General features: G+C 36.0%; 3 protein-coding genes across 5 annotated transcripts; all 3 read left to right on the top strand.

The window, feature by feature from the left end:
- Positions 1-162: 162 nt before the first annotated feature.
- On the top strand, positions 163-7490 carry LOC103138896 (cytochrome P450 2B5-like). Its single transcript, XM_016672040.1, has 12 exons — positions 163-321; positions 1211-1373; positions 2166-2239; positions 3131-3293; positions 3485-3637; positions 4307-4467; positions 5622-5690; positions 5785-5889; positions 6071-6206; positions 6680-6765; positions 6888-6993; positions 7303-7490. The coding sequence occupies exons 1-12, from the start codon at positions 163-165 to the stop codon at positions 7488-7490; spliced, it is 1563 nt and encodes a 520-aa protein (XP_016527526.1).
- A 518-nt stretch (positions 7491-8008) lies between these two features.
- Positions 8009-16359, top strand: LOC103138829 (cytochrome P450 2J6-like). 2 transcript variants are annotated; one of them, XM_016672075.1, is made up of 12 exons: positions 8009-8290; positions 10293-10455; positions 10998-11150; positions 11262-11422; positions 11798-11866; positions 12480-12584; positions 12998-13133; positions 13217-13302; positions 13921-14022; positions 14435-14576; positions 15310-15493; positions 16273-16359. In XM_016672075.1, exons 1-12 carry the CDS (start codon positions 8132-8134, stop codon positions 16304-16306), a joined length of 1494 nt encoding a protein of 497 aa, XP_016527561.1. In that variant the 5' UTR covers positions 8009-8131; the 3' UTR covers positions 16307-16359. The 2 variants fall into 2 exon arrangements, with proteins under 2 accessions (XP_016527561.1, XP_007553242.1); XM_007553180.2 differs by lacking the exon at positions 16273-16359 and having other exon boundaries at positions 8011-8290; positions 15310-15642.
- On the top strand, positions 16344-23435 carry LOC103138830 (cytochrome P450 2J6-like). Of its 2 annotated transcripts, XM_007553181.2 has the most exons (11): positions 16344-16528; positions 18552-18714; positions 19586-19738; positions 19850-20010; positions 20221-20289; positions 21015-21119; positions 21405-21540; positions 21623-21708; positions 22515-22616; positions 22687-22828; positions 22917-23430. In XM_007553181.2, exons 1-11 carry the CDS (start codon positions 16370-16372, stop codon positions 23114-23116), a joined length of 1476 nt encoding a protein of 491 aa, XP_007553243.1. In that variant the 5' UTR covers positions 16344-16369; the 3' UTR covers positions 23117-23430. The 2 variants fall into 2 exon arrangements, with proteins under 2 accessions (XP_007553243.1, XP_016527562.1); XM_016672076.1 differs by lacking the exons at positions 16344-16528; positions 18552-18714 and adding an exon at positions 19001-19177 and having other exon boundaries at positions 22917-23435.
- Positions 23436-23481: the final 46 nt, after the last annotated feature.

Genomic DNA, 23481 nt, shown 5'->3' with positions numbered 1-23481 from the left:
TCACTTCCTGTAGCTGTAAACAGTTCTCCATTCATATTTGATTTCCTCCTTCGCTCTAAATACAAAGAATCAAAGTACACAAGCAAAGCACTGAGAGCTGAGCTTCTCTTTCATAAGAACTCGAGCAGCTTTGCGGTTCAGTTTAATCCAATCTGAACCACCATGTTTGTTTCTCTATTTCTGTTGGGACTCTGTGTTTTCTTCATTCTTCAACTCAAACCTCCGAGACCCAAGAACTTCCCACCAGGACCCCCCAGTCTGCCTCTGCTGGGGAACCTGCTGCATCTGAACTTAGAGAACCCCTTAAAGGACTTTGAGAGGGTAAGAAAATGTCTGGAGTAAACCCACTAACCCACACCTGGTTAACCTGGACTAAACACAGAGTATTACAGAAATGAAAAACTTTAACTCACAGTTTTGATGAGCAAATAATGAGTGGGTTAAATATCCCATTAAAGTACAAAAAAACCTTTCTGTTGGTTTGGAAGATCGTTTTGGTTTATCATGAGGAAAAAACATGGAAATATTGAAGCAACATCTGAAGATATGAGCCACATAGCTGAATGGGTCTTGGACAATGACGACCTAAACCATCAAATACGGACTTCAGAACAGCTAAATCCATGTTTCAGAGTGATGATCTCAGTTACATACCGCTGAAAAGATTTTTGTGAGCAAAGACCTGTTGTGAGGAATGGGCTAAAATTTCAGCAAACTGTTGTGTAAATTTTCTGGAAGTATGCCTGCATTTGACCCAAGTTGCATTTGCTACAGAAATATACGCAAACTTCTGAATTCAAAGAAACAAACTGTAACGTTTAGTTTTATTTAGTTTCGGTCAGAGAGAAAAAAAAGCAAAGGAACTTTTCACACAGGTTTTACGTCTGGTTTCAACTGTATGGGTTGTTCTCTAACGGGCTGATTCCTGGTTTTATTCTCTCTCGTGTCTTATTTCTATTTCTATTAAATTAGTTTTATTTCCCTTGAGATGTTTAGTTGTTATTTAGAAAATTGGTCATTTTTTTATTGTGATAACAAAAAATTACCTTTTCCTTATATAAACAGTTGGCAAAAAGTTAATTTGGTTAAATATGGATTTTTATCTTTTTGTAGACAATTCACCATAAAATGCTTAGCTAGTTCTGTAAGTAACATGAGAATTAAAACTATGATGCATCTAATAAAAATGACTTGTGCTGTTTGCTTCCAGCTCAGGGCGTCGTATGGAAACGTCTACAGTCTGTTCATTGGTTCAAAACCAGCCGTCGTCATCAACGGGTTTGAGGCCATGAAGGAGGCGATTGTTGTCAAAGCTACAGATTTCGCTGGAAGACCCCAAGACCTTTTTATAAATGATGTCACCCAGAGAAAAGGTACATGTGTAGATTTGTGATTTCATTCATTAACATGAGGTTCTTTTATCTNTGCATTTGGTTTTGTTTTAAGAGATGAAAAGTACAAAATGTTATTTGTAGTTTGTATGAATTCAGCAAATAGCTGTGAATTTGTCCCTGAAAATCCAGTTCCCTTTTATGAACAACTTAGTGCATCACTGTAGCACAGCACAGCAAGCTGCTATGTAGAAAAGCAGCAGTTTAAAACTCTAAGAACATTTTCTTTTGCATTGAGTCATGTGGCACCTGTGCTCAAAAACATGTTTAAAAAAAAACAATAAAACTTAAAATAAGTGAACACACACAAAACATTGAAATTATTGAGAAAAACTGAAAATATTTCTTTGAGCTGCAGCTAAATGTTTTTCTAAAGTAAATGGGTTTTATTCAGTATGTCAGGTTACTTACTAAGATAAAAAATAACTAATACTAAAATGTCTTTTCAAAAAGATTTTTTTTATGTGACGTTTTTGCCCAGATGTACCGTTTTAGCCCAAAGAAAACTGCAACACCGCCCATATACGTCACTTCCTGTAGCTGTAAACAGTTCTCCATTCATATTTGATTTCCTCCTTCGCTCTAAATACAAAGAATCAAAGTACACAAGCAAAGCACTGAGAGCTGAGCTGCTCTTTCATAAGAACTCGAGCAGCTTTGCGGTTCAGTTTAATCCAATCCGAACCACCATGTTTGTTTCTCTATTTCTGTTGGGACTCTGTGCTTTCTTCATTCTTCAACTCAAACCTCACAGACCCAAGAACTTCCCACCAGGACCCCCCAGTCTGCCTCTGCTGGGGAACCTGCTGCATCTGAACTTAGAGAACCCCTTAAAGGACTTTGAGAGGGTAAGACAATGTCTGGAGTAAACCCACTAACCCACACCTAGTTAACCTGGACTAAACACAGAGTATTACAGAAATGAAAAACTTTAACTCACAGTTTTGATGAGCAAATAATGAGTGGGTTAAATATCCCATTAAAGTACAAAAAAACCTTTCTGTTGGTTTGGAAGATCGTTTTGGTTTATCATGAGGAAAAAACATGGAAATATTGAAGCAACATCTGAAGATATGAGCCACATAGCTGAATGGGTCTTGGACAATGACGACCTAAACCATCAAATACGGACTTCAGAACAGCTAAATCCATGTTTCAGAGTGATGATCTCAGTTACATACCGCTGAAAAGATTTTTGTGAGCAAAGACCTGTTGTGAGGAATGGGCTAAAATTTCAGCAAACTGTTGTGTAAATTTTCTGGAAGTATGCCTGCATTTGACCCAAGTTGCATTTGCTACAGAAATATACGCAAACTTCTGAATTCAAAGAAACAAACTGTAACGTTTAGTTTTATTTAGTTTCGGTCAGAGAGAAAAAAAAGCAAAGGAACTTTTCACACAGGTTTTACGTCTGGTTTCAACTGTATGGGTTGTTCTCTAACGGGCTGATTCCTGGTTTTATTCTCTCTCGTGTCTTATTTCTATTTCTATTAAATTAGTTTTATTTCCCTTGAGATGTTTAGTTGTTATTTAGAAAATTGGTCATTTTTTTATTGTGATAACAAAAAATTACCTTTTCCTTATATAAACAGTTGACAAAAAGTTAATTTGGTTAAATATGGATTTTTATCTTTTTGTAGACAATTCACCATAAAATGCTTAGCTAGTTCTGTAAGTAACATGAGAATTAAAACTATGATGCATCTAATAAAAATGACTGTTGTGCTGTTTCCTTCCAGCTGAGGGCGTCGTATGGAAACGTCTACAGTCTGTTCATTGGTTCAAAACCAGCCGTCGTCATCAACGGGTTTGAGGCCATGAAGGAGGCGATTGTTGTCAAAGCTACAGATTTCGCTGGAAGACCCCAAGACCTTTTTATAAATGATGTCACCCAGAGAAAAGGTACATGTGTAGATTTGTGATTTCATTCATTAACATGAGGTTCTTTTATCTATGCAGTCATTGTAACATTGCAAGATGATTTCATTATTTTTTTTTTTATTTCTGTAAATGTAATCATTGTCTTTAATGTAAATCCTTTCATATAGATTGTCATTATCTTTGAACATGATTAGCTGGACTCTTTCTTGCAGGTGTGGTTATGGTTGATTATGGGCCGATGTGGAGGGAGCATCGCCGCTTTGCTCTGAAGACCCTCAGGAACTTCGGTCTGGGGAAAAAGTCGATGGAGGACAGAATCCTTGAAGAAATTCAACACACAGTTAAAACACTGGAAAAGAACAGCGGTAGGTTAAGCTCCCACATATTTCAACAAATTCCTGCTGTTTTTGTCCAGCCTGATGCTTTTAATTATTGGTGAAACTTTGTATCAGCTCTTAGACTGACAAGTTACTTTGAAGAAGAATATTTATATTATACTTTGTATTACAATTTGGCCGACACAAGAATGACTTTTAATTTTGAAATATTTCCCTTTTGGTTTTACGTTTTTGCTGCACTGTTCCTCCTGTGATGTTCAATAGGACTCCATTGGAAATACATGGGTATCTTTTTTGGCAAACCTGTTGTAAGTTAGAGCAGTAATCCAAATACTACACTTTTCTAAAATGTATGACAACGACAGAAATGGGGAAAATACATAAATAAATAAAATAGTAAACTAAACGTTACATTTGACTGCTAACATTGTTAACTAATTAAAAAGAGTATAATTAGAATAGCTAAAAAGAAAAATGTAAAACTCTTTTACCTGCAAGTAAAAGAATCGTCTTTTTGCGCTGCAGCACTGAGAGCATGCACAAAATGTTTGGATGTAAACAATAACACGCAATGTGTTTATATCGTTTTACACCAACATTCACTCACACATTAATGCTGCAGCAAGTAATCATTAAGTAATTATGCTTGAGTCGTGTTTTTTTCCATCAGTTTTATTAAATGTTATGTCTTCACAGGTCAAACTCTGAGTCCTCAGGTCATGTTTCATAACGCCGCCTCCAACATCATCTGCCAGGTTCTCTTTGGGAAACGCTACAAGTACGACGATCAGACAATCAAGCTGATTGTTCGCTGCTTTGCTGAGATGACTAAAATAGCCAATGGGCCCTGGGCCATGGTGAGTTACTGGATGATTTTCAGACAAAACTAACTGACAAATGTGATTAATGCCAAAATAAAACAAACAGTTAATGAAAGTATAAAAGATCAAAGTACAAATGTTGTAAATAATGTCTGTTTCATCAGTTACGCCACTAATCTGATAAAAAGAGCCTTTGGTTTATAAACTGGAGCAAATGTTGCTTTTTGGTGCACCCTTGTGGTAATCTACAAAAATGTCAAACTGGAATTAATGCAGTTTTGATCTATTAATTTAATTAGTTTTTTTTTTTTTACATGTGTAATCAGAATCTTGCTTTGAAACTTCCAGAAGCGTCATTTGAAATCTCTAACAAGAAATTAGCAGAACTTCCAGTCCTAAAAACTTCAACACAACTTTTTAAAGACTTCAGAAAACTTATGTATGCATAGAGAGCCTTGAAAAGTGTGATACAAATGGGAGCATGATTAACATTATCATTATAATTAGCATAACAAAGTGAAAAATTATTATTTCTGAAGTTTTCTGGGGAATTGATTGTAATAAATTTTATATTGGAGTGAAAGAGTGAAGGGAGTGAGATTGGCATGACATACCTTTCAGACATTTACTTGTTTAAGTTTGAAAATAGTCATTTTAAGTGTATTTACAGGTATTTATAATGGATGCAGGGATGTTTCATTTTCCTTCAACTCTACATGATGCTCTACTTTGGTTCATCACATAAAGATCTCACTAAATATATTAAAGTGATGAAATATGGAGATGTAATGTCACATTATGTATTAATGCCGTAATATTTTAATAATGTCATAAACTCAGGCTCCAAAATATAGTAAAACATGACTAAAAACACATTAGGCACATTATGCAATAATCAAACCAAAATGTAATAAAATCCTTGAACACATTTTATAATACTTTCTGCCACATATGCAGTAACATTGTTACATTTTGTGCCAATTATAACAAAATGCGGTTTTACATTTTAAAGCTGATTCCATTAAAATGTTATATATTACATAATGCAGCGATACAGGAGAATAATTTATAAGTGCTATAATGCTATTGTCATGATGAACTTGTGCATACTGCATATGAAAAGTAAGATTCCTAAAACTCTGTGGCCCTGAATTGATTGAACTCTTTGTAATAACCGCCTGTCTTCACAGCTGTACGACTCAATCCCTTTAATTCGCCACCTGCCGCTGCCCTTCAATAAAGCCTTTGAAAACATGGAGGTAATGACAGAAACACAACACAACCACAGACACATCATCCATGAAGGATAATGAAATAGTAATTAAATGTGACTGAAATTCTTTTGTACTTTAGATTTTTCTGAGTCATGCTCGGTGTTTGGTGAACGAACACAAGAAAACCAGAGTCTCCGGAGAGCCACGGGATTTTGTTGACTGCTATTTGGATGAATTGGAAAATGTGTGTAAATGCAACAAACTAAATTATGTTGTGTAAAAAATATGCAAATGAGATGAAGTTAGAAACTGTGTTCTTCAGATAGATTTTTCTCAGCCACAGATTTTCTGCTTATTTTAGTAAAAGCTGATAGAGCTTTCACTTTTTTTTGTTTGTCTCAAATGAATCACTTTCTGTTCTTCAGAAAAATGATGAGTCCATGTTTTCTGAGGAGCAGCTGAGAAGAATCTCTTTTGATCTTTACGTTGCTGCGACAGACACCACCTCCAACACCCTGCTGACTGCGTTTCTGTACCTCATGAACTACCCACACATCCAAGGTACGCCCTCATTTCTCAAACATTCCTAACTGTTTTTGCCATTTTCTGCCACGGTCCAGTCGTGGTTTACAGCATCTGCACAACATCACCTTTGTAATTCGAAACAGAGTAAATATGTTTTCATTGACAATAAAAACGATCCAGTTGATACCGCATTTTAAAATGAATTCAGTCTAAACTTAATCATACAAAAGTGATAATCTATGTAGCAAAACTGAAACAAAATTGAAGTCTCTATATGTCAAAAACTAAGTACAGCCTTTCTGCTTCAGTAGAAAGTCACACATTGCTCTTTACATCGCTTGATTTTCATCACCAACGATCCAGAACTACACGCTTTTTTTGTTTTTTTACACATCTTTAGTCTTTTCTTCTTAATCCTACTTTCTACATGTTTGTAGTTTACCAGTACTAAGACTTTGAACCTTGCAGACCACAGAGCACAGTTACTGACATATTCTCTTATAATTTAGAACAATGTCAGAAGGAGATAGACCAGGTTCTAGAGGGGAAGGACCGGGTCACTTTCGAGGACAGACTCAGTATGCCTTATATGCAGGTACACTGTGATGTCATCATTTACTGTTTGTAAATGACGGGTTGTTTTTCTGTGTTTGTTAAAACTGAAACTGTTATTTTAATATCATTCAAACAGTTTTTTGAAAATATGTTTCTGTCCAGGCTGTGATCCATGAAATTCAAAGGCTTGCCAACACTGTTCCCCTCAGCGCTTTTCACTGCACAACTAAAGACACAGATCTTATGGGATATTCCATTCCCAAGGTAAGTGGAAAGTCATCGATGAGCTTTGGCACCTCTTGGTGAACATGTGAGAACTTTCTTTTTGGTGAAACTCAAGGCAAAAAGAACAACCAAAAACCGAAACCAAGGCCGAAAAAAAAAAGAAAAGGGAAAATCCCCCATGAAGTCAAACCCGAAAAACTCCCGAAAGAACAAGGAAAAGTTGGCAAAACCGAAGCCCTCAAGCCCTTCCCCGCAAGGAAAAAAAAAGAAAGGAAGGCAAAAACGGAAAAGAGAAACAAAACAAAAATGAAGAAAGCCGGAAAAAGTGAAGACGGTTGTTTTTGTGCCTCAGGTCCTCGGATGTGTCTCGGCGAAGGTTTGGCTCGTATGGAGCTCTTCCTCATCACGGTTACCCTGCTGAGGAAGTTTAGCTTCATCTGGCCGGAGGAGGCGGGAAAACCAGACTTCACTCCAGTCTTTGGAGTCACTCTGACTCCTAAACCCTACACCATGAAGGTCAAGCTGAGGTCAAATCACTGAGGCTGTTTGTGTGAGCCACCAGAAACAGATTAAACGACTCCCTGGAATCTGCATATGGTTCATTCTTTGGTTTTTCTGTTTCAAAATAAACTGGAAAAAACAAAACATTCGATTTTTAATTATTTTTTTAACGCTAAATTAGAAAAACAATAATTCCTTAACTAAAAAAGGGTATGTTTTTTTTATTATTTTATTTATTTTTATTAAACTTTAAAAATGTAATAAAAAAAATCACTTTGCAATTAAGATTCTAAAGTGAAATAATCTTCCAGTGTTTTTTTGTTGGTGACTTTGAAACAAGACAAGATAAACACAGATGGTTAATAAATATGTGACAGAAAGTTGGAACTGCCAGCCGTTTTCAAGATTTAAGTTTGGTCCTTTTCCTAATAATTATATAGTTATGAAATAAACCTAACTGATTACAAAAAGGAGATTAAACTAAAAACCATAGACAGAGTTGAAGACCCACCCCTCTATGTTATAACTTCATTTCCTGTCTTTTCTTATGACCATCTATTAATGCCTGATGTTGCCCCTGACTTTAAAAACAAAGAATCAAAGGGCAGAACCAGAGCAGTCAGCGCTGAGATACAGACTTTCATAATAAGTTCAGCAGGTTTGACCCAACACAAGCCAACATGATCTCAGTATTTCTGCTGGTGCTCTGTGTCGTCTTCCTTCTCCTTCAACTCAAACCTCAGAGACCCAAGAACTTCCCACCCGGACCCCCCAGTCTGCCTGTACTGGGGAACCTTTGGAACCTGAACATAAAGAACCCCTTAAAAGACTTTGATAGGGTAAGAAAAGCTATGATAAATACTATTATTTATTTTCTTTCTTTTTATATATAATGCTATTACCATGTATATTCTTATTTTTTTTTACAATTTATATAAGATTGATTTCCATATCTTGCTTTAATTTCATTTAATGCTTTCAGACTTCCGTTTTACTTGTTCAGAATTGCAGGTAGTCCACAAATTTTAACTCGACTGTTGATAAGCTAATATTTAGTGGAATAATTTGTTTGGATTAAAGAAAACTTTGTACTGTCTGTTTGTAAGGCATAGGTTACTCTGCAGCAAAGTCAAACATTACGTGAACTGAAGTTGTGCCCAGCATGACTCAGCATGATTCAGGAAACTGTAAGAGATTCCTAGATAAATTATCCTAAAGTATCCCTGCTTTTTAATGCATAAAAAGATTTTTTGCATTAAAAAGCAGCTACTGCATAAACACTTCAGTATTTAAAGGGAGTACCTTTAAATACTCCCTCATGACAGTCCATCATAAGAACACAAACTTCTAAAGCTCTTCAAATGCAAAAGTTATTAAAACATTTATTTCTACTGTCCTGCACTATTTACACTAGACATTAAAGTGACAAGACGCAGCATACAGACAGTGAGAAACATTTTGTCTTTCATGACTGGAAATTTTTCATCAATTATTTTATTAATGTAGAATTTCATACAATGTTAAGCATCAAAAATCAACACTTTTTGAATTCACCAAATTAAATCTGCTCTTCCAAACCAACACTCAGCCCATTTGATCTTCTGCCTCAGTTTTTCGTGTCCAAACACCAAAAATTATGTCCAAAGTTACATTCTGCTTAGTCACAGTCTCCTTTTCACGCTTGGAAAAACTGATAAGCCAGACTTAATGATTAACGACAAATTTACTTATGAGTCATGCTTTGCTTCAGGGATAGATTAGAAATGAGTGACCAGCCAACTGGTCAATAATCTAGCAGTATTATTGAAAAGACGGATAATGTCCAGAGAAGGGGTCTCTAAATCTAGAGCCTCTGTAACTCTCTGTCATGAGACATTTATTTGATTCAGGTGTGTTTGAGCAGCAATGCATCTAAGACCTGCAGGAAAAATCTCTTAAGCACTGAAGTTGAAGACCCCTGGTCTAGAAAGATTATTGTTATCATTATTAGTCAATCTTTATGATGTTTATGTTTTAGTCTTCGGTTTGCAAAGTCATTGTGTGTAAGCCATCCAAAGGTTGCTGCTATTTTTTAATACGTTTTCCAACCAAGTCTGACATGAACGTCCCCTTTAGCTCACTGGCATCCAGACCGAAGTAGTTTTATGACAGCTGGTATAAACTCGATCAGAATCATATTTTTAAGGTGGCAGAAGCTGCATTTCCATTAAAATGTGCACAAACCTTTGCCAATCTTCTGCTAACGTCCAAAAAAATAAATACATTTTCACAATTACAGTCTTTTCATTAAATAAAAAAGCAATTAAAATCACATGTGGAAAAGTTTGTTCACGAGATAACTTGTTAAAAATCATGGCTCACCATAATTCTCCACCTACTTCCTGTCTTCTTCTTCATGGCTTGCTCCAGTAGCCAATGGTGCAAACCAGTTGTTGATCCTTTGACTTTTGTGATGTAAAAAAAAAGTGTTTCCATTGCAGTTTTGCGAGATGAACCAATATCACTAGTGAAAAACTTTTTATCAAAAAATTATAATTTTTTTCAAATTTGCCAAGTTTCCCTTAAACGTAATTATTTTCGAAATGCCCACCTTTCCGATTATATAGTCAGTGGAAACGCCGATACATGCAGTAGGGAAAATGATGGGTAACTCCAGGATGAGGAAAACAGGTTTCAGGATTAGAGGTTTGTTCTCTAACCATCATCTCCCCATTTCCAATTTATAAATCTTTGGTCTTCTGCACGGACCAGACGTCCTTCACATGTTTATGGATGGATGGACACTAGGATAAAGAGGTAGAAAACATAAAATCTGAAAAAAAAAACCCTTCTTTCTTCCAGCTGAGTCAGTCGTATGGAAACGTCTACAGTCTGTTCTTGGGTCAGAAACCAGCTGTGGTCATAAATGGGTTTAAGGCCATGAAGGAGGCGATGGTGGTCAAAGCTGCTGATTTCGCTGGTCGACCCCAAAACATATTAATTACTAATGCCACTGATAACAAAGGTAATGTATGTGTTTTATAACATAATGCACAAAAAACACTAGCAAGACTGACTTGGTATAAATGTAAATGCAAATATTCAAACTCCTGTTCTAATTATCAATAAAATGTACAGTGCTAAGTTTGTTTTGTTGGAAGATGAGCATTTTATTTTTTGCCATTATTCAATCATTCTAAACCCTAATTAACCAGAAACTATAACTACAGCTTCAGACTTTGTTTCTTTATTTGTTTATGACTTTAATAAATTATTTTACATCAAAATGAGCATCTATATGCTCATGCTGGTATTTGTAAATGGTTTCCAGTTTCCAGAGTAAAGTTAGTATGTGTTCATTCCATGTTTAAACAACTCCGATCAAATTTAAATAACCTTAAAGGTCAACCTACACAAGATTATTCCTCATTTTTATTCAAATAAAGAAAACACTTTGGAATAAAACAAAATGCAATTTTTAATTTACAGATTCACACAGTTTCTGAGTACTTGAGGTTACTGCGTAGCTAAATGTCACCTTGAAAGTTTGTTTTTTGTCTTTAATAGGTGTGATTTTGGTTGATTACGGCTCTCTGTGGAGGGACCATCGGCGCTTTGCTCTCATGACTCTGAGGAACTTTGGTTTGGGAAAGAAGTCAATGGAGGAAAGAATCCATGAAGAGATTCAGCACATAATTAAAACTCTAGATGACAACACTGGTGCGTCTCCTGTGATTTTAAGCATTCATATCTTTCTGTTGTGTTATTTTGTACTAACGTTCAACCCTGTCACGTTTCTGTCTCTTGTGTTTGTTTGGTTTGTTGTTTCAGGTAAAACTTTGAGTCCTCAGTTCATGTTTCATAATGCAGCCTCCAACATCATCTGCAAGGTTCTGTTTGGAAAGCGTTACGAGTACGAAGACGAGACGATCAAAATTATTGTCAGGTGCTTCACTGAGACTATCAAAATAGCCAATGGACCGTGGGCGATGGTGAGTCGCAGCATCAGACAGAAATGGGATGAAGTGGATAAAGAAAGCAGATTATGATGATCACAATCTGAACATCTTCCTATAATATTCTTGCTCTAGTTGGTGCAATGTAAAGTTTTAACAAATCACTGTTTTAGTCTTTTCAAACACTTTAGCACCTTTTTGCTAGATTCATTTTTCTCAGTTGAAATCTCTTTACAAACAAATCAAAAACCATATTGTGAAAGTATTTCTTAAAGTTTGACTCTCACGATAAAAGTTGAATATCTTAAGATGAATATGAATATGTTCCTCCTGAGAGGTGTTTTATTCAAACAGGATCTGTTTTTTTTTTTATTTAATCCATGCACTGTAATAATTTATCTTTTTTCTCAGATCTATGACTCATTTCCTTTGATCCGTCCCCTCCGGTTGCCCTACAACAAGGCCTTTCAGAATGTGGAGGTAATGTAGGACATAAAGTTACTTTGATAAGTTTACACACTCAGCATTTGAATTTTTCTTTTTGTATTTTCTGCTTTTCCTTCACTCATGGATTGTGGTCGGCTGCTATGATTTCTCATCAAGTACATTTCAATGTAGATATAGAGGAATTTGGAGGGAGGAAGCCAGGATTCATTCATTTAGCTTAAAGGCCAGAGCCTGAAGGTGGCGGCTTTTCCTGGGAGATTTGTGAACAAACTGGAGCTCAAACACAAAGATTTAACTCGTAGAATAAAAAACAAAACAAACAAAAAAAACAAATTTCTTTCACTTACAAAGTAAATGTGTCAGTTTTCACAAACAAGTTAAATATTTAATGCTAAAATAATCAAATCAAACTGAATGTTATTGAAATTTCTCTGAGTGTCTGGAGGAATCTAATCCAATTGCAGAAGGATTCCTGTAACGGCCTCATTTATAGACGTCCCAACATAAAGCTCTAACTTTAAGCACAGTCTTTTCATATTCAGTCTGTGGCCTTATAATGTGTAATAAGACACTAAAAAACACAAAAACTAGACAAATTCTTCCAGAGAATGTGAACATACGAGCACAGTTGACTTCTATCTTGTAGACTTTTATCAATATTTCAAGACGTTTGGTGGATGAACACAAGAAGAGCAGAGTCCCTGGAGAGCCGCGAGATTTTGTCGACTGCTACCTGGACGAGTTGGATAAGGTGTGTCATGTGTGTGTTTTTTGTGAAAGAGATGAGTCACATTAATGAGTAACAGCCAAACATAACTAAATGAAATAACTGCCTAATTAAGATAACAAGCACTTTATTGATCCCAGAATACAGAAATTATCTTTCATCACCAGCACGATATATAAAAACATGCTGAGTCGAGTATTTATGTATATTGAGTATTTATCTATACTCAACATTAATACAAATAAAGTACAAAATCAAATGTAAATTTCTTTACAAAAAACTGAGTGCTACCTAAAGATGTACACACACATTGTGTACAAACTGAAATTATTCACAATTAAATACAACAAAAGAATCTGACTGTTGAAGTTTTCCTCTGTTTCTCTGCAGAGTTTATTTGATTTGAACTTCATGTCTCTTTGTCTTCCAATATTCAGATAAGTGATGATTCCACTTTTTCTGAGGAACAACTGACAAGAATGACCTTTGACCTCTATGCTGCTGGGACGGACACCACCTCCAACACCCTGCTGACCGGGTTTCTGTACCTCATGGTTTACCCTCACATTCAAGGTACATTTTGACATGGAAACGCACTAAGAAAATGTATTTTAGTTGAACTGATGACTGTAAGTTGCCTTTTTTCCCTCCCTCAGAGCGATGTCAGCAGGAGATAGACCGGGTGCTGCAGGGACATGACCAGGCCACTTTTGAGGACAGGCACAGCATGCCTTACATGCAGGTGAAATGCTTCCTAAATTAACTGTAACTATAAATGAACTATAACTACATTATAGTTAATAAATTAATCATGGAGTTACTGAAATAAATGTTTTTCAGTAATAATATGATCAATAAACTGAGAACATCAGTTTATTGATGACACACAAACAGATGTTTTCAGGCCTTTATTTCTTTGAATCGTAACGATTTTTCACTTACAGGAGAAGATATTATGTTGAAGTTCTGTTTATGTGGCCATCTGGAGTCTTGAAAGTCACAGAAAGGCATTACTGTTTTAAAGGAACTCAGTGTTTCAGCATTTTTGCAGTTTTCTGGAAGTTTGTTCCAGATTTGTGGGGCATAGAAGCTGAATGCTGCTTCTCCATGTTTGGTTCTAGTTCTGGAGATGCAGAGCAGAACCAGAACCTGAAGCTGTGTATTGACTCTAGATTGTTCCTCTTTAAGTCCAAAGATAATAACTTCAGTTTTTACGGTCAGGTCAGATTTTTTCTGCTTGGTGACCTGTTTCTGGTTGGTAAACTGTAACTTTTTCAGGTTCTGTGCTCTTGTTTTTTCTCGATCAATAAGTATAATTGCATCATGAAGGACAGATTTTAAGAAATCTGTTTTGTTCCAGGCTGTGATCCATGAGATTCAGAGGATTGCCAACACAGTTCCTCTCAGTGTCTTCCACTGCACCACGAAGGACACGGAGCTCATGGGATACTCCATTCCTCAGGTTGTTAGCATCTTGCTTTATTCGGCTTTATGTGTTGCTGAAAATAAGATAAACAATTTTGGTAACACTATATACTGATATAAATTTGTTATAAAAGTATTACTGATTGCACTTTAAAAATTAGGTAACTTTATGTTATTAAAGGTAAAGTTTAAACAGTAATGATTTCCTGGTTAATGTCAAGTTGTCATAACAAAGACATTTTGAATAATGTCAACTTTGTATTAAAAGTGTCATAATTTACCCAATGACGCTTTATGACAACAGTCATAAATATTCATGAAGGCTTATTCATGTTCATGACAGGTGTTATGACATGTTTATGATGGTGTCATGACAGTCTTATTCACCCCCTTCAAATAAAGTGTTACCACAATTTTACTGCTTTTCTCTGCCTTTTGGATTCCTTCAGGGTACAATGATCATCCAGAACCTGACCTCAGTGCTGAGAGAAGAAGGACAGTGGAAATTCCCTCATGAGTTCAACCCTGAAAACTTCCTGAATGAGCAGGGAGAGTTTGTCAAACCTGAGGCCTTCATGCCTTTCTCTGCAGGTAGATTCAACGTCTAAGGCTTCATTCACACCTTAATGCTCAATTCTGATATTTTGTGAAATCCATTTTTTTTTCTTTTGCCCGTTGGTTCACATTTCCAAATATATGCAACTTGTATGTGATCTCCTGTATGAACAACATGAAAGTGTCCCTCATTCACAGGAGAAGACACAATAACACCACATAGTAAACTCAGTGTTTGCAGAAATAAAGTCTTGCGATTTTAAAGTTGTTGTCCGTCCAGAGCCATCACATTTACAACTTAATCCACATTTTCGTCCACCATGGTTGTTGGTTCCACATATCAGGACACAGAACAGTGATGTTTGTCGAGGATCGGTGAAGTTCAGGTCGTTTGACTGTGACCGGGCCTTGCAGACTCAGAAAGATCAGATACGTATCGGATTCAGAACCACATATCCAAGTAGAGTGGGTTGCATTCCAAAAAAAAATCTGATCTGTGTTGTTCAGACTGTCAAGAAAAGGTCAGATACAGGATGCAACATAGTGAATGCAGAAAAAGATTTTAAAAAATCAGATTTAAGTTCCTTCAGGCTGCAGTGGGAACATTTGAAACTGGAAAAAAATCATGCATGCACACTGAGGTGTGCTAAAATCACTGAATGCTTTTTTTTTGTCATAACAAACATTTTAAGCAATGTTTGTTATGACAACTTGACATTAACCCGGAAATCATTACTGTTTAAACTTTACCTGTTGTTTTGTGAACCAGGTTCTCGGATTTGTCTTGGAGAGAGTCTGGCTCGCATGGAGCTCTTCCTCATCATGGTGACTCTGCTGAGGAGGTTTAAGTTCGTCTGGCCGGAGGATGCAGGAGAACCTGACTTGACACCAGTCTTTGGAGCAACTTTGACTCCCAAACCTTATTTTATGAAGATCCAGCTGAGAGGAAATCAGTGAAGTTTTCAAAGGACTCAATGACAAACCAATACCAGTTTTGTTTGTGCATTCAGACTGTTTAACTTCAGATGCTACTTGACAGTTGTTCCATAATCAGCTGGTTTGAAAACTGATCATTGAGCAAATCAATAAATAGATTTAAATTAAACTCTTCCTGATTATTAAAACTGTCTAGTTTCCCCAACTGAGTGAAACACATCAGTCATTAATTATATTTTTTAAATAAAAGATATGAGCAGTTTTATTAAATTGTGTATATTTCATTTAAGAATCTTATTGTGTGAATGGGATTGTATTAAGTTTCAAATAAACCTTTGACGTACGATGGCACCATCTGGTGGTCAGAAATGGTAACAGACATGAAACCAGCAACAGAAAGTCAGTCTCTTTCATTTGCAGAATACATTCAGATTTCAGCTCTGAAAGTTTGTAAATGCAGGTTGAAAAATCACAACTACACTGGAAAGAAAGGAAGCGTCTCTAATTAAGTTGTGCATTAATTTATAAATAGGTTTAATTTATATGTGGTTTTTGATCAGAACAAAAACAAATCCCAATTATAATTTGAATGTTAAAAATAACAAAAGTAAGATTTTTAAGGTTATTTTAAATAAGAAATCATCTTAATCCTTATGGGTAATTTTCTGTTTATTTCCAACATGAATATTGACACATTTGGTCACTGGCTTAAATTTTGACACTTACATGTCATTTCCTGTCCTCTTTTACAATCACTTATTAATGCCTGATGTTGCCCCTGACTTTAAAAACAAAGAATCAAAGGGCAGAACCAGAGCAGTCAGCGCTGAGATACAGACTTTCATAATAAGTTAAGCAGGTCGTCTCTTCAGTTTGACCCAACACAAGCCAACATGATCTCAGTATTTCTGCTGGTGCTCTGTGTCGTCTTCCTTCTCCTTCAACTCAAACCTCAGAGACCCAAGAACTTCCCACCCGGACCCCCCAGTCTGCCTGTACTGGGGAACCTTTGGAACCTGAACATAAAGAACCCCTTAAAAGACTTTGATAGGGTAAGAAAAGCTATGATAAATACTATTATTTATTTTCTTTTATATATAATGTTACCATGTATATATGATATTAATTTGTGTATGTTGCTAGAAATTAATTCAGTACTTGCAAACTTCAGCATTACTTATTCAGAAATGCAGGTAAGCAGTGAATTTTAACCTCTGCTGTTGATAAGCTAATATTTATTTGCCGATAGTTTCAGAAAATGTTGTATTGTACATTTGTATGCAGCAAAGTCAAACATTACCTGAACTTATGTAGCCTCCAGCATGATTCAGGAAATTATGTAAGAGATTCAATATTTAAGAAATGATCCCTGATGCTTATCCCTGCAGTTATTTCTGGGTCTGTTTGACTTTAGTTCCTTATCAGGTGAATTACAAGTCAGTTTGAGTTTGTTGACTTTAACTTCACCTTTAAAAACTCCTGGTTAACAGTCCATTCACAACAATACTGACCTGTAAACCCTTAGAAATGCAAATGTTATTAAACTGAACTTCCCCAGTGTCAGTGATGGCTACTTTTCTAAACTATTTATACTAGAAATTAAAGTGACAAGGGCAGCATTTACAATTGCATATATGAAACAGAGAAATAATAAACATAGCATAAATCAAATCATAGCATAAAGTAAAAGTTTGGTGTATGTACGCTTGGAAAAATGTATGAAACCAAGACAAGATTATTAAATAAAAAATGTACTTGAGTAGAGTTTTTCTTCACTAATGTATTATCAGGTTTTTGCAGCATTTTAACCCTTTAACAACCCCACCAGGAAAAACACAATGCAACAATTATTTGTTTGCATCATCTGTGAGTCAATAATGAATGCAATCAAAATAATCTCTACCAAATGAGACGTGACTTCATGGTAAAACTACAGAAAAAACTATACAGAGGAAATACAGGTTTAGCATGTTTCTTTCATAAAGTGCATTTACTAAGGACTTTGACAGCATTATTTGGCAGAAATTGCAATGACTGTAAAACATTATTAAAAATTAGGAAACGTCTGGTTCATTTGATTCCAATGTGTTTGAGCAGGAATGCATCAAAAAGCTGCAATAAAGTTTCTCAATAGAGTGAAGTCAAAGATATTTGCTGTTATTATTTATGACATTTATCTGCCTCCAAATGCCTTAAGCTTAGATTCAGTCTTCAGTGTTCCACACATTTTGCAAAGTCATTGTTTGTGAGACATCCAAAGGTTGCTGCTGATTACAGCAGACTACATTTCCCAATGAAATCTGCTGTGTTTTGACCTGGATTCACAAAAATCCAGGTCAAAACAGTTTAATGTCAACTGGTTCAGACAGAATCAGAGTAATATTTAGTGCCATTTTTAGAGTGACGCATGTAATAGGGAAATATGTTGGGTGATTCCAGGATGGGGAAAGTGAGATTACAGCACTACCTTTTCATAAATCTTTGGTTTTCTAACAGCAGAGTTCCTTCACATTTTTAAGAATGGATGCAAGGATACTAAGAAATAAGGGCTGAAGAAATGAAAACAGGAAGCAAAGAAGAAATACTTACTGTAACATACCAAACTAAATGTGATTGGCCACAACAAAACCAGGAACAGCTAGAAAACACACCCTGAATGTTCAGTAAATGTTTGCAGGCGTTTGGTGAATGTATGACATTACAGACCATGAAGTCAGAAGTAATGTTTTCTTTTATAGCATCCATATTTCTCTGATTCACCTCAACAGATTTATGTGATACTTTCTCCATAGTTTGTCATCAAGTTCACTTTCTGGTGGGTTGTTACACTGTTCGTAGATGGAAGAAAAAATGCATATCAAATCAAAGTGTTGAACAACTAAACATTTAAGATGCATGAAAAATCTTAATATTCTGTAAGCATTAATTTCCTTAAAAGAACAAAAACATTTGCTAATTAGCACAATCAACTTTTTTTTTCATTTTCTGATGATTCAATAATAACTGTACTTTTTTCATATATATATATACTCAACATTTAGGACATAGTCAATTTAAAAACCTTCTTTCTTCCAGCTGAGTCAGTCGTATGGAAACGTCTACAGTCTGTTCTTGGGTCGGAAACCAGCTGTGGTCATCAATGGGTTTAAGGCCATGAAGGAGGCGATGGTGGTCAAAGCTGCTGATTTCGCTGGTCGACCCCAAAACATGTTACTTACTAACATCACTGATAACAAAGGTAATGTATGTGTTTTCTATCATAATTCACAAAAAGCCAATAGCATGACTGATTTGGGTCTTGACCTCAGATATGTCTCAGTTTCAACTTTGAAAAAAAATCTCTGTTTTTCCTGAACTGGACTCTCCTTGCTTTGACTGCTTCCTCTCCATCTTCCATAGGCGTAGTTTGCAATCAACGCGCCCCCATTCCAGGGTTGCCAGATCTGACCAACACAACCTCCAAAACAACCAACCCTAATCTCAGCCTCAATTGAAACTCATGTTAATAACACCAGGCGTTAATTACATCTATTTCAGGCAGAGGGCGCCCATTTCCCACAGGTGGACTAGTTGACCTGACATTCAGCACTGTGTTGTAGGGGGGAGGTGTCACTTGACACCCTGGGCGACTGCCCATGTTGCCCTTATCAGAAACCATCACTGTTAACAGAATGTATTCATTGATAACTTTATGTTGAAAGGTGGCCCAGCCATTTTTTGCTATTTACTTTATTTTTCTAAACACTGAAATAATCAAATCAAACTGGCCACTGATATTGTCAAACATGTTATGATATCAGTGGCTTTATTTGTTCTATTTGGTTCCATTAATAAAACATTTTACATCTAAATGAGCGTCAATGTGCCGCTATTCTAAATACAAATATTAAGCACTACCTGATATTCAGTTTGTATAAAATTATATGGTTTTTCCATTCCTCGACATGTTTCAGTGAATGTGGAAGAATTTCTAAAGTCAACCTTCACGAGGTTATTTCTCATTTTTGCTCAAATAAACTAAGCAGTGTGAAATAAAACATATGCTATGTTGAGAAGTATTTGTGGTTACTGTATAAAGAAATTTCATTTTTATATTGTCTTTTCTTTAGGTGTTGCTATGGTTGATTACGGCTCTCTGTGGAGGGACCATCGGCGCTTTGCTCTCATGACTCTGAGGAACTTTGGTTTGGGAAAGAAGTCAATGGAGGAAAGAATTCATGAAGAGATTCAGCACATAATTAAAACTCTAGATGACAACACTGGTGCGTCTCCTGTGATTTTAAGCATTCATATCTTTCTGTTGTGTTATTTTGTACTAACGTTCAACCCTGTCACGTTTTCGTCTCTTGTGTTTGTTTGGTTTGTTGTTTTAGGTAAAACTTTGAGTCCTCAGTTCATGTTTCATAATGCAGCCTCCAACATCATCTGCAAGGTTCTGTTTGGAAAGCGTTACGAGTACGAAGACGAGACGATCAAAAATGTTATCAGGTGCTTCACTGAGATTATGAAAATTTTAATGGGACCCTGGGCGATGGTGAGTCAAAGTATTATTCAGAAATGAGATGAAGTGGATTTGGTGACAATATTTCTCAAACGTATCAAAAGTGTTTCTCTTGTACTGTTTCCATAACAGTTGAATACCTTAATCTGAATGAATATGTTCCTCCTTAGAAATGTTCTATGCAAACACAATCTGTGTTTTTTATATAACTAATCCACTGTAGTAATTCCTCTTTCTCCCCAGATCTATGACTCATTCCCTGTGATCCGTTCGCTCCCATTGCCCTTCAACAAAGCCTTTCAGAATATGGAGGTAATATAGGATGTAAAGTTGTGCTCATAAGTTTACATACTCTGGCAAAACTTGAATTGTTCTTTTTGATGGGTTTTATGACTTCTTATCAAATATATTTCAATGAATATTTAGAGAAATTTGGAGGAAGGAAGCTGTGATTAATTGATTGATCTTAAAACCAAGAGCCTACAGCAGGCTGTTTTTCTTTTTTCCTGAGACCCATTTATTAACAAGCCAGAGCTCAAACACAAATGCTAACTTGTAGCATAAAAACCAAACAAAAAGAAACAATCAATGAATACTATTTTTGCACTTTAACAAAGTAAACATGCTAATCTCTTTCGTAAACAAGTTAAATTCTTAAATGCTGAAACCATCCTATTTTCTGAGTTTCTGGAGGAATCTAATCCAGTTACAGTATGATTCTTATTGATCTTCAAACACAGCCTCTTCTATAGACTTCCACACAATACATGTAGTACCATATTTGACATTAACCAGCATATAGCTGCAACTTTAAGCGCAGTCTTTCCTACATGCAGGCTCTTTTCATAATGGGCATCCCTCGGTCTGTGGCCTTAAGATCTAATGTATAATCAGACACTTATGGCATAAAAAATAGACAAATTCTAACAGAGGATATGAACTTATGAGCACACTGAAAAACAATCTACCAAAGTGTGTAAAAAAACAAACAACCCCCCCACCCCCCCAATGCTTATTAATTAACTTTTGAGTTGTAGACTTTTCTCAATATTTCAAGACGTTTGGTGGATGAACACAAGAAGAGCAGAGTCCCTGGAGAGCCGCGAGATTTCGTCGACTGCTACCTGGACGAGCTGGATAAGGTGTGAAAAAAATAAAATGAAATAAACACAGTGAACGAACTGTATCAGACTTACTTAGAAAATGTAACTAGAAAACAGACAACATACTCTCCATAAATAAAAACAATACACAAAACTAAACAGACATTGCCATACAGTAAAATTGGGTGCCATCTAAAAATGCGAAAGAAAATGCATAATTATGCATCCAAGGGGTACAAAACTATTAATCTGATTCTTCATGCATTTGTTTCTTTACACAGTTTATATGATTTAAATGTTATGTCTTTGTCTTGCAATTTTTAGAGAGATGTTGATTCCACTTTTTCTGAGGAACAACTGACAAGAATCACTTTTGACCTCTATGCTGCTGGGACGGACACCACCTCCAACACCCTGCTGACCGGGTTTCTTTACCTCATGAGCTACCCTCACGTTCAAGGTACACTTCAATGCATTGATATAAATAAATTTACATACATATTAACGGATAACTCTTAATGTGCTTTATTTCCCTCCCTCAGAGCGATGTCAACAGGAGATAGACCAGGTGCTAAAGGGACACGATCAGGCCACGTTTGAGGACAGGCACGACATGCCTTACATGCAGGTGGGACGCTTCTTGTTATAAAGACATTTTTCTTAAATTTGTGATAGAGTTACTGAAATATATTTTTAATAATATGCTCTAAAATATATTGCATTGATTAATTACATACACACTTGTATTGGCCAATCATCAATCTTTTGAAAGCTTAACCTGCTGATTCCAATTTTGGCCAAAAGCAATTTTTTTTGTCTGAAATGTTGTTCAATATAGCAACAAAGTTATTGAGTTGGCATCACTGGGGTCACTATTGTTAATTATAAATGTGGAGACATAACTTAGTGTGCCAGTCTGTCAGTTAAACATTTCTCACCAGAGAGCAAGAGGACAGTTGTTGATTCTTAGACCTTTGCCAAGCTAGATAAGATTGGTGGATAAGTTCAGCTTCATATGTAAAAATCGTCCGGTCATCTATCTGCCAAAATGAAGGAAATCGGCACCGATAAGTCGGCTGGTCGATAAACTGGTGCACCCCTATTTTCAAGCCTTTACGTCTGTGCATTATAAAGATTTTCTGCTTTAGATGATGAAAACATTTGGGGTGTGAAAATTCGAAAATTCCATCAGACCAATAAAAATATATTCTTTAATATTTTTATTTGGATTTTTTTAATACAAGAATTATGGCTCAATAGAAAATATGTTTAACATCTGCTTTTCATCTGGATAGGAGCATCCAGCCTCACAGACAGGGAAGATTTTTTGCACCTTTTATAGGTTTATGCCATTTTTATTCTATTGCTAACAGCCTGAATCGGTGTGATTGCTTTTCATAGTGGACAGATTTTAAGAAATCTGTGTTGTTCCAGGCTGTGATCCATGAGATTCAGAGGATTGCCAACACAATTCCTCTCAGTGTCTTCCACTGCACCACGAAGGACACAGAGCTCATGGGATACTCCATTCCTCAGGTTCTTAGCAGCTTGTTTCCATGGGTTTGACATTCTGTAATAAAAATCTCTACCATTTGGATTCCTTCAGGGTACAATGATCATCCAGAACCTGACCTCAGTGTTGAGAGAAGAAGGACAGTGGAAATTCCCTCATGAGTTCAACCCTGAAAACTTCCTGAATGAACAGGGAGAGTTTATCAAACCTGAGGCCTTCATGCCTTTCTCTGCAGGTAGATTCAACGTCTATGAGACTAAAAAAAGCATGTAGACAGACTGAGGTATAATGAAATAACTGAACATGGTTGTTTTGTGAACCAGGTTCTCGGATTTGTCTTGGAGAGAGTCTGGCTCGCTTAGAGCTCTTCCTCATCATTGTGACTCTGCTGAGGAGGTTTAAGTTCGTCTGGCCGGAGGATGCAGGAGAACCTGACTTGACACCAGTCTTTGGAGCAACTTTGACTCCCAAACCTTATTTTATGAAGATCCAGCTGAGAGGAAATCAGTTCTACAGAAACTGAAGAAAGGACTCGATGATAAAACATACATTTCTTTTGCTCATTCAGTAATATAACAGAACAATATCTTCAAAGTCCCATACTGTTTATTTTAATTGCTACCTGACGAGACGTTTCACAATCTGCTGGTTTGAGTTGCATTGTATGACTTCCTTCAGAGAAAACCGATCATCAGGCAAGTCAATAAACAAATTCTGGTTGAACTCTTTATTATGACAAGAAATTGTGTCAGAGTTTCTATATTTTATTTAAGAATCATTATTTGAATGGGACTAGGGATGCAAACAATTAATTGATTTAGGATTAACAGTCGATTAATAGGTTATTAAATTAAAATTAGTTAATTTTAATTAACTAATTAATTAAAA

Source organism: Poecilia formosa, unplaced genomic scaffold (assembly GCF_000485575.1).
Source record: "Poecilia formosa unplaced genomic scaffold, Poecilia_formosa-5.1.2 Scaffold55, whole genome shotgun sequence".
NCBI lineage: Eukaryota > Metazoa > Chordata > Actinopteri > Cyprinodontiformes > Poeciliidae > Poecilia > Poecilia formosa.
The sequence above is the reverse complement of the archived record's forward strand: the minus strand, read 5'-3'. Positions and strand labels throughout refer to the sequence as shown.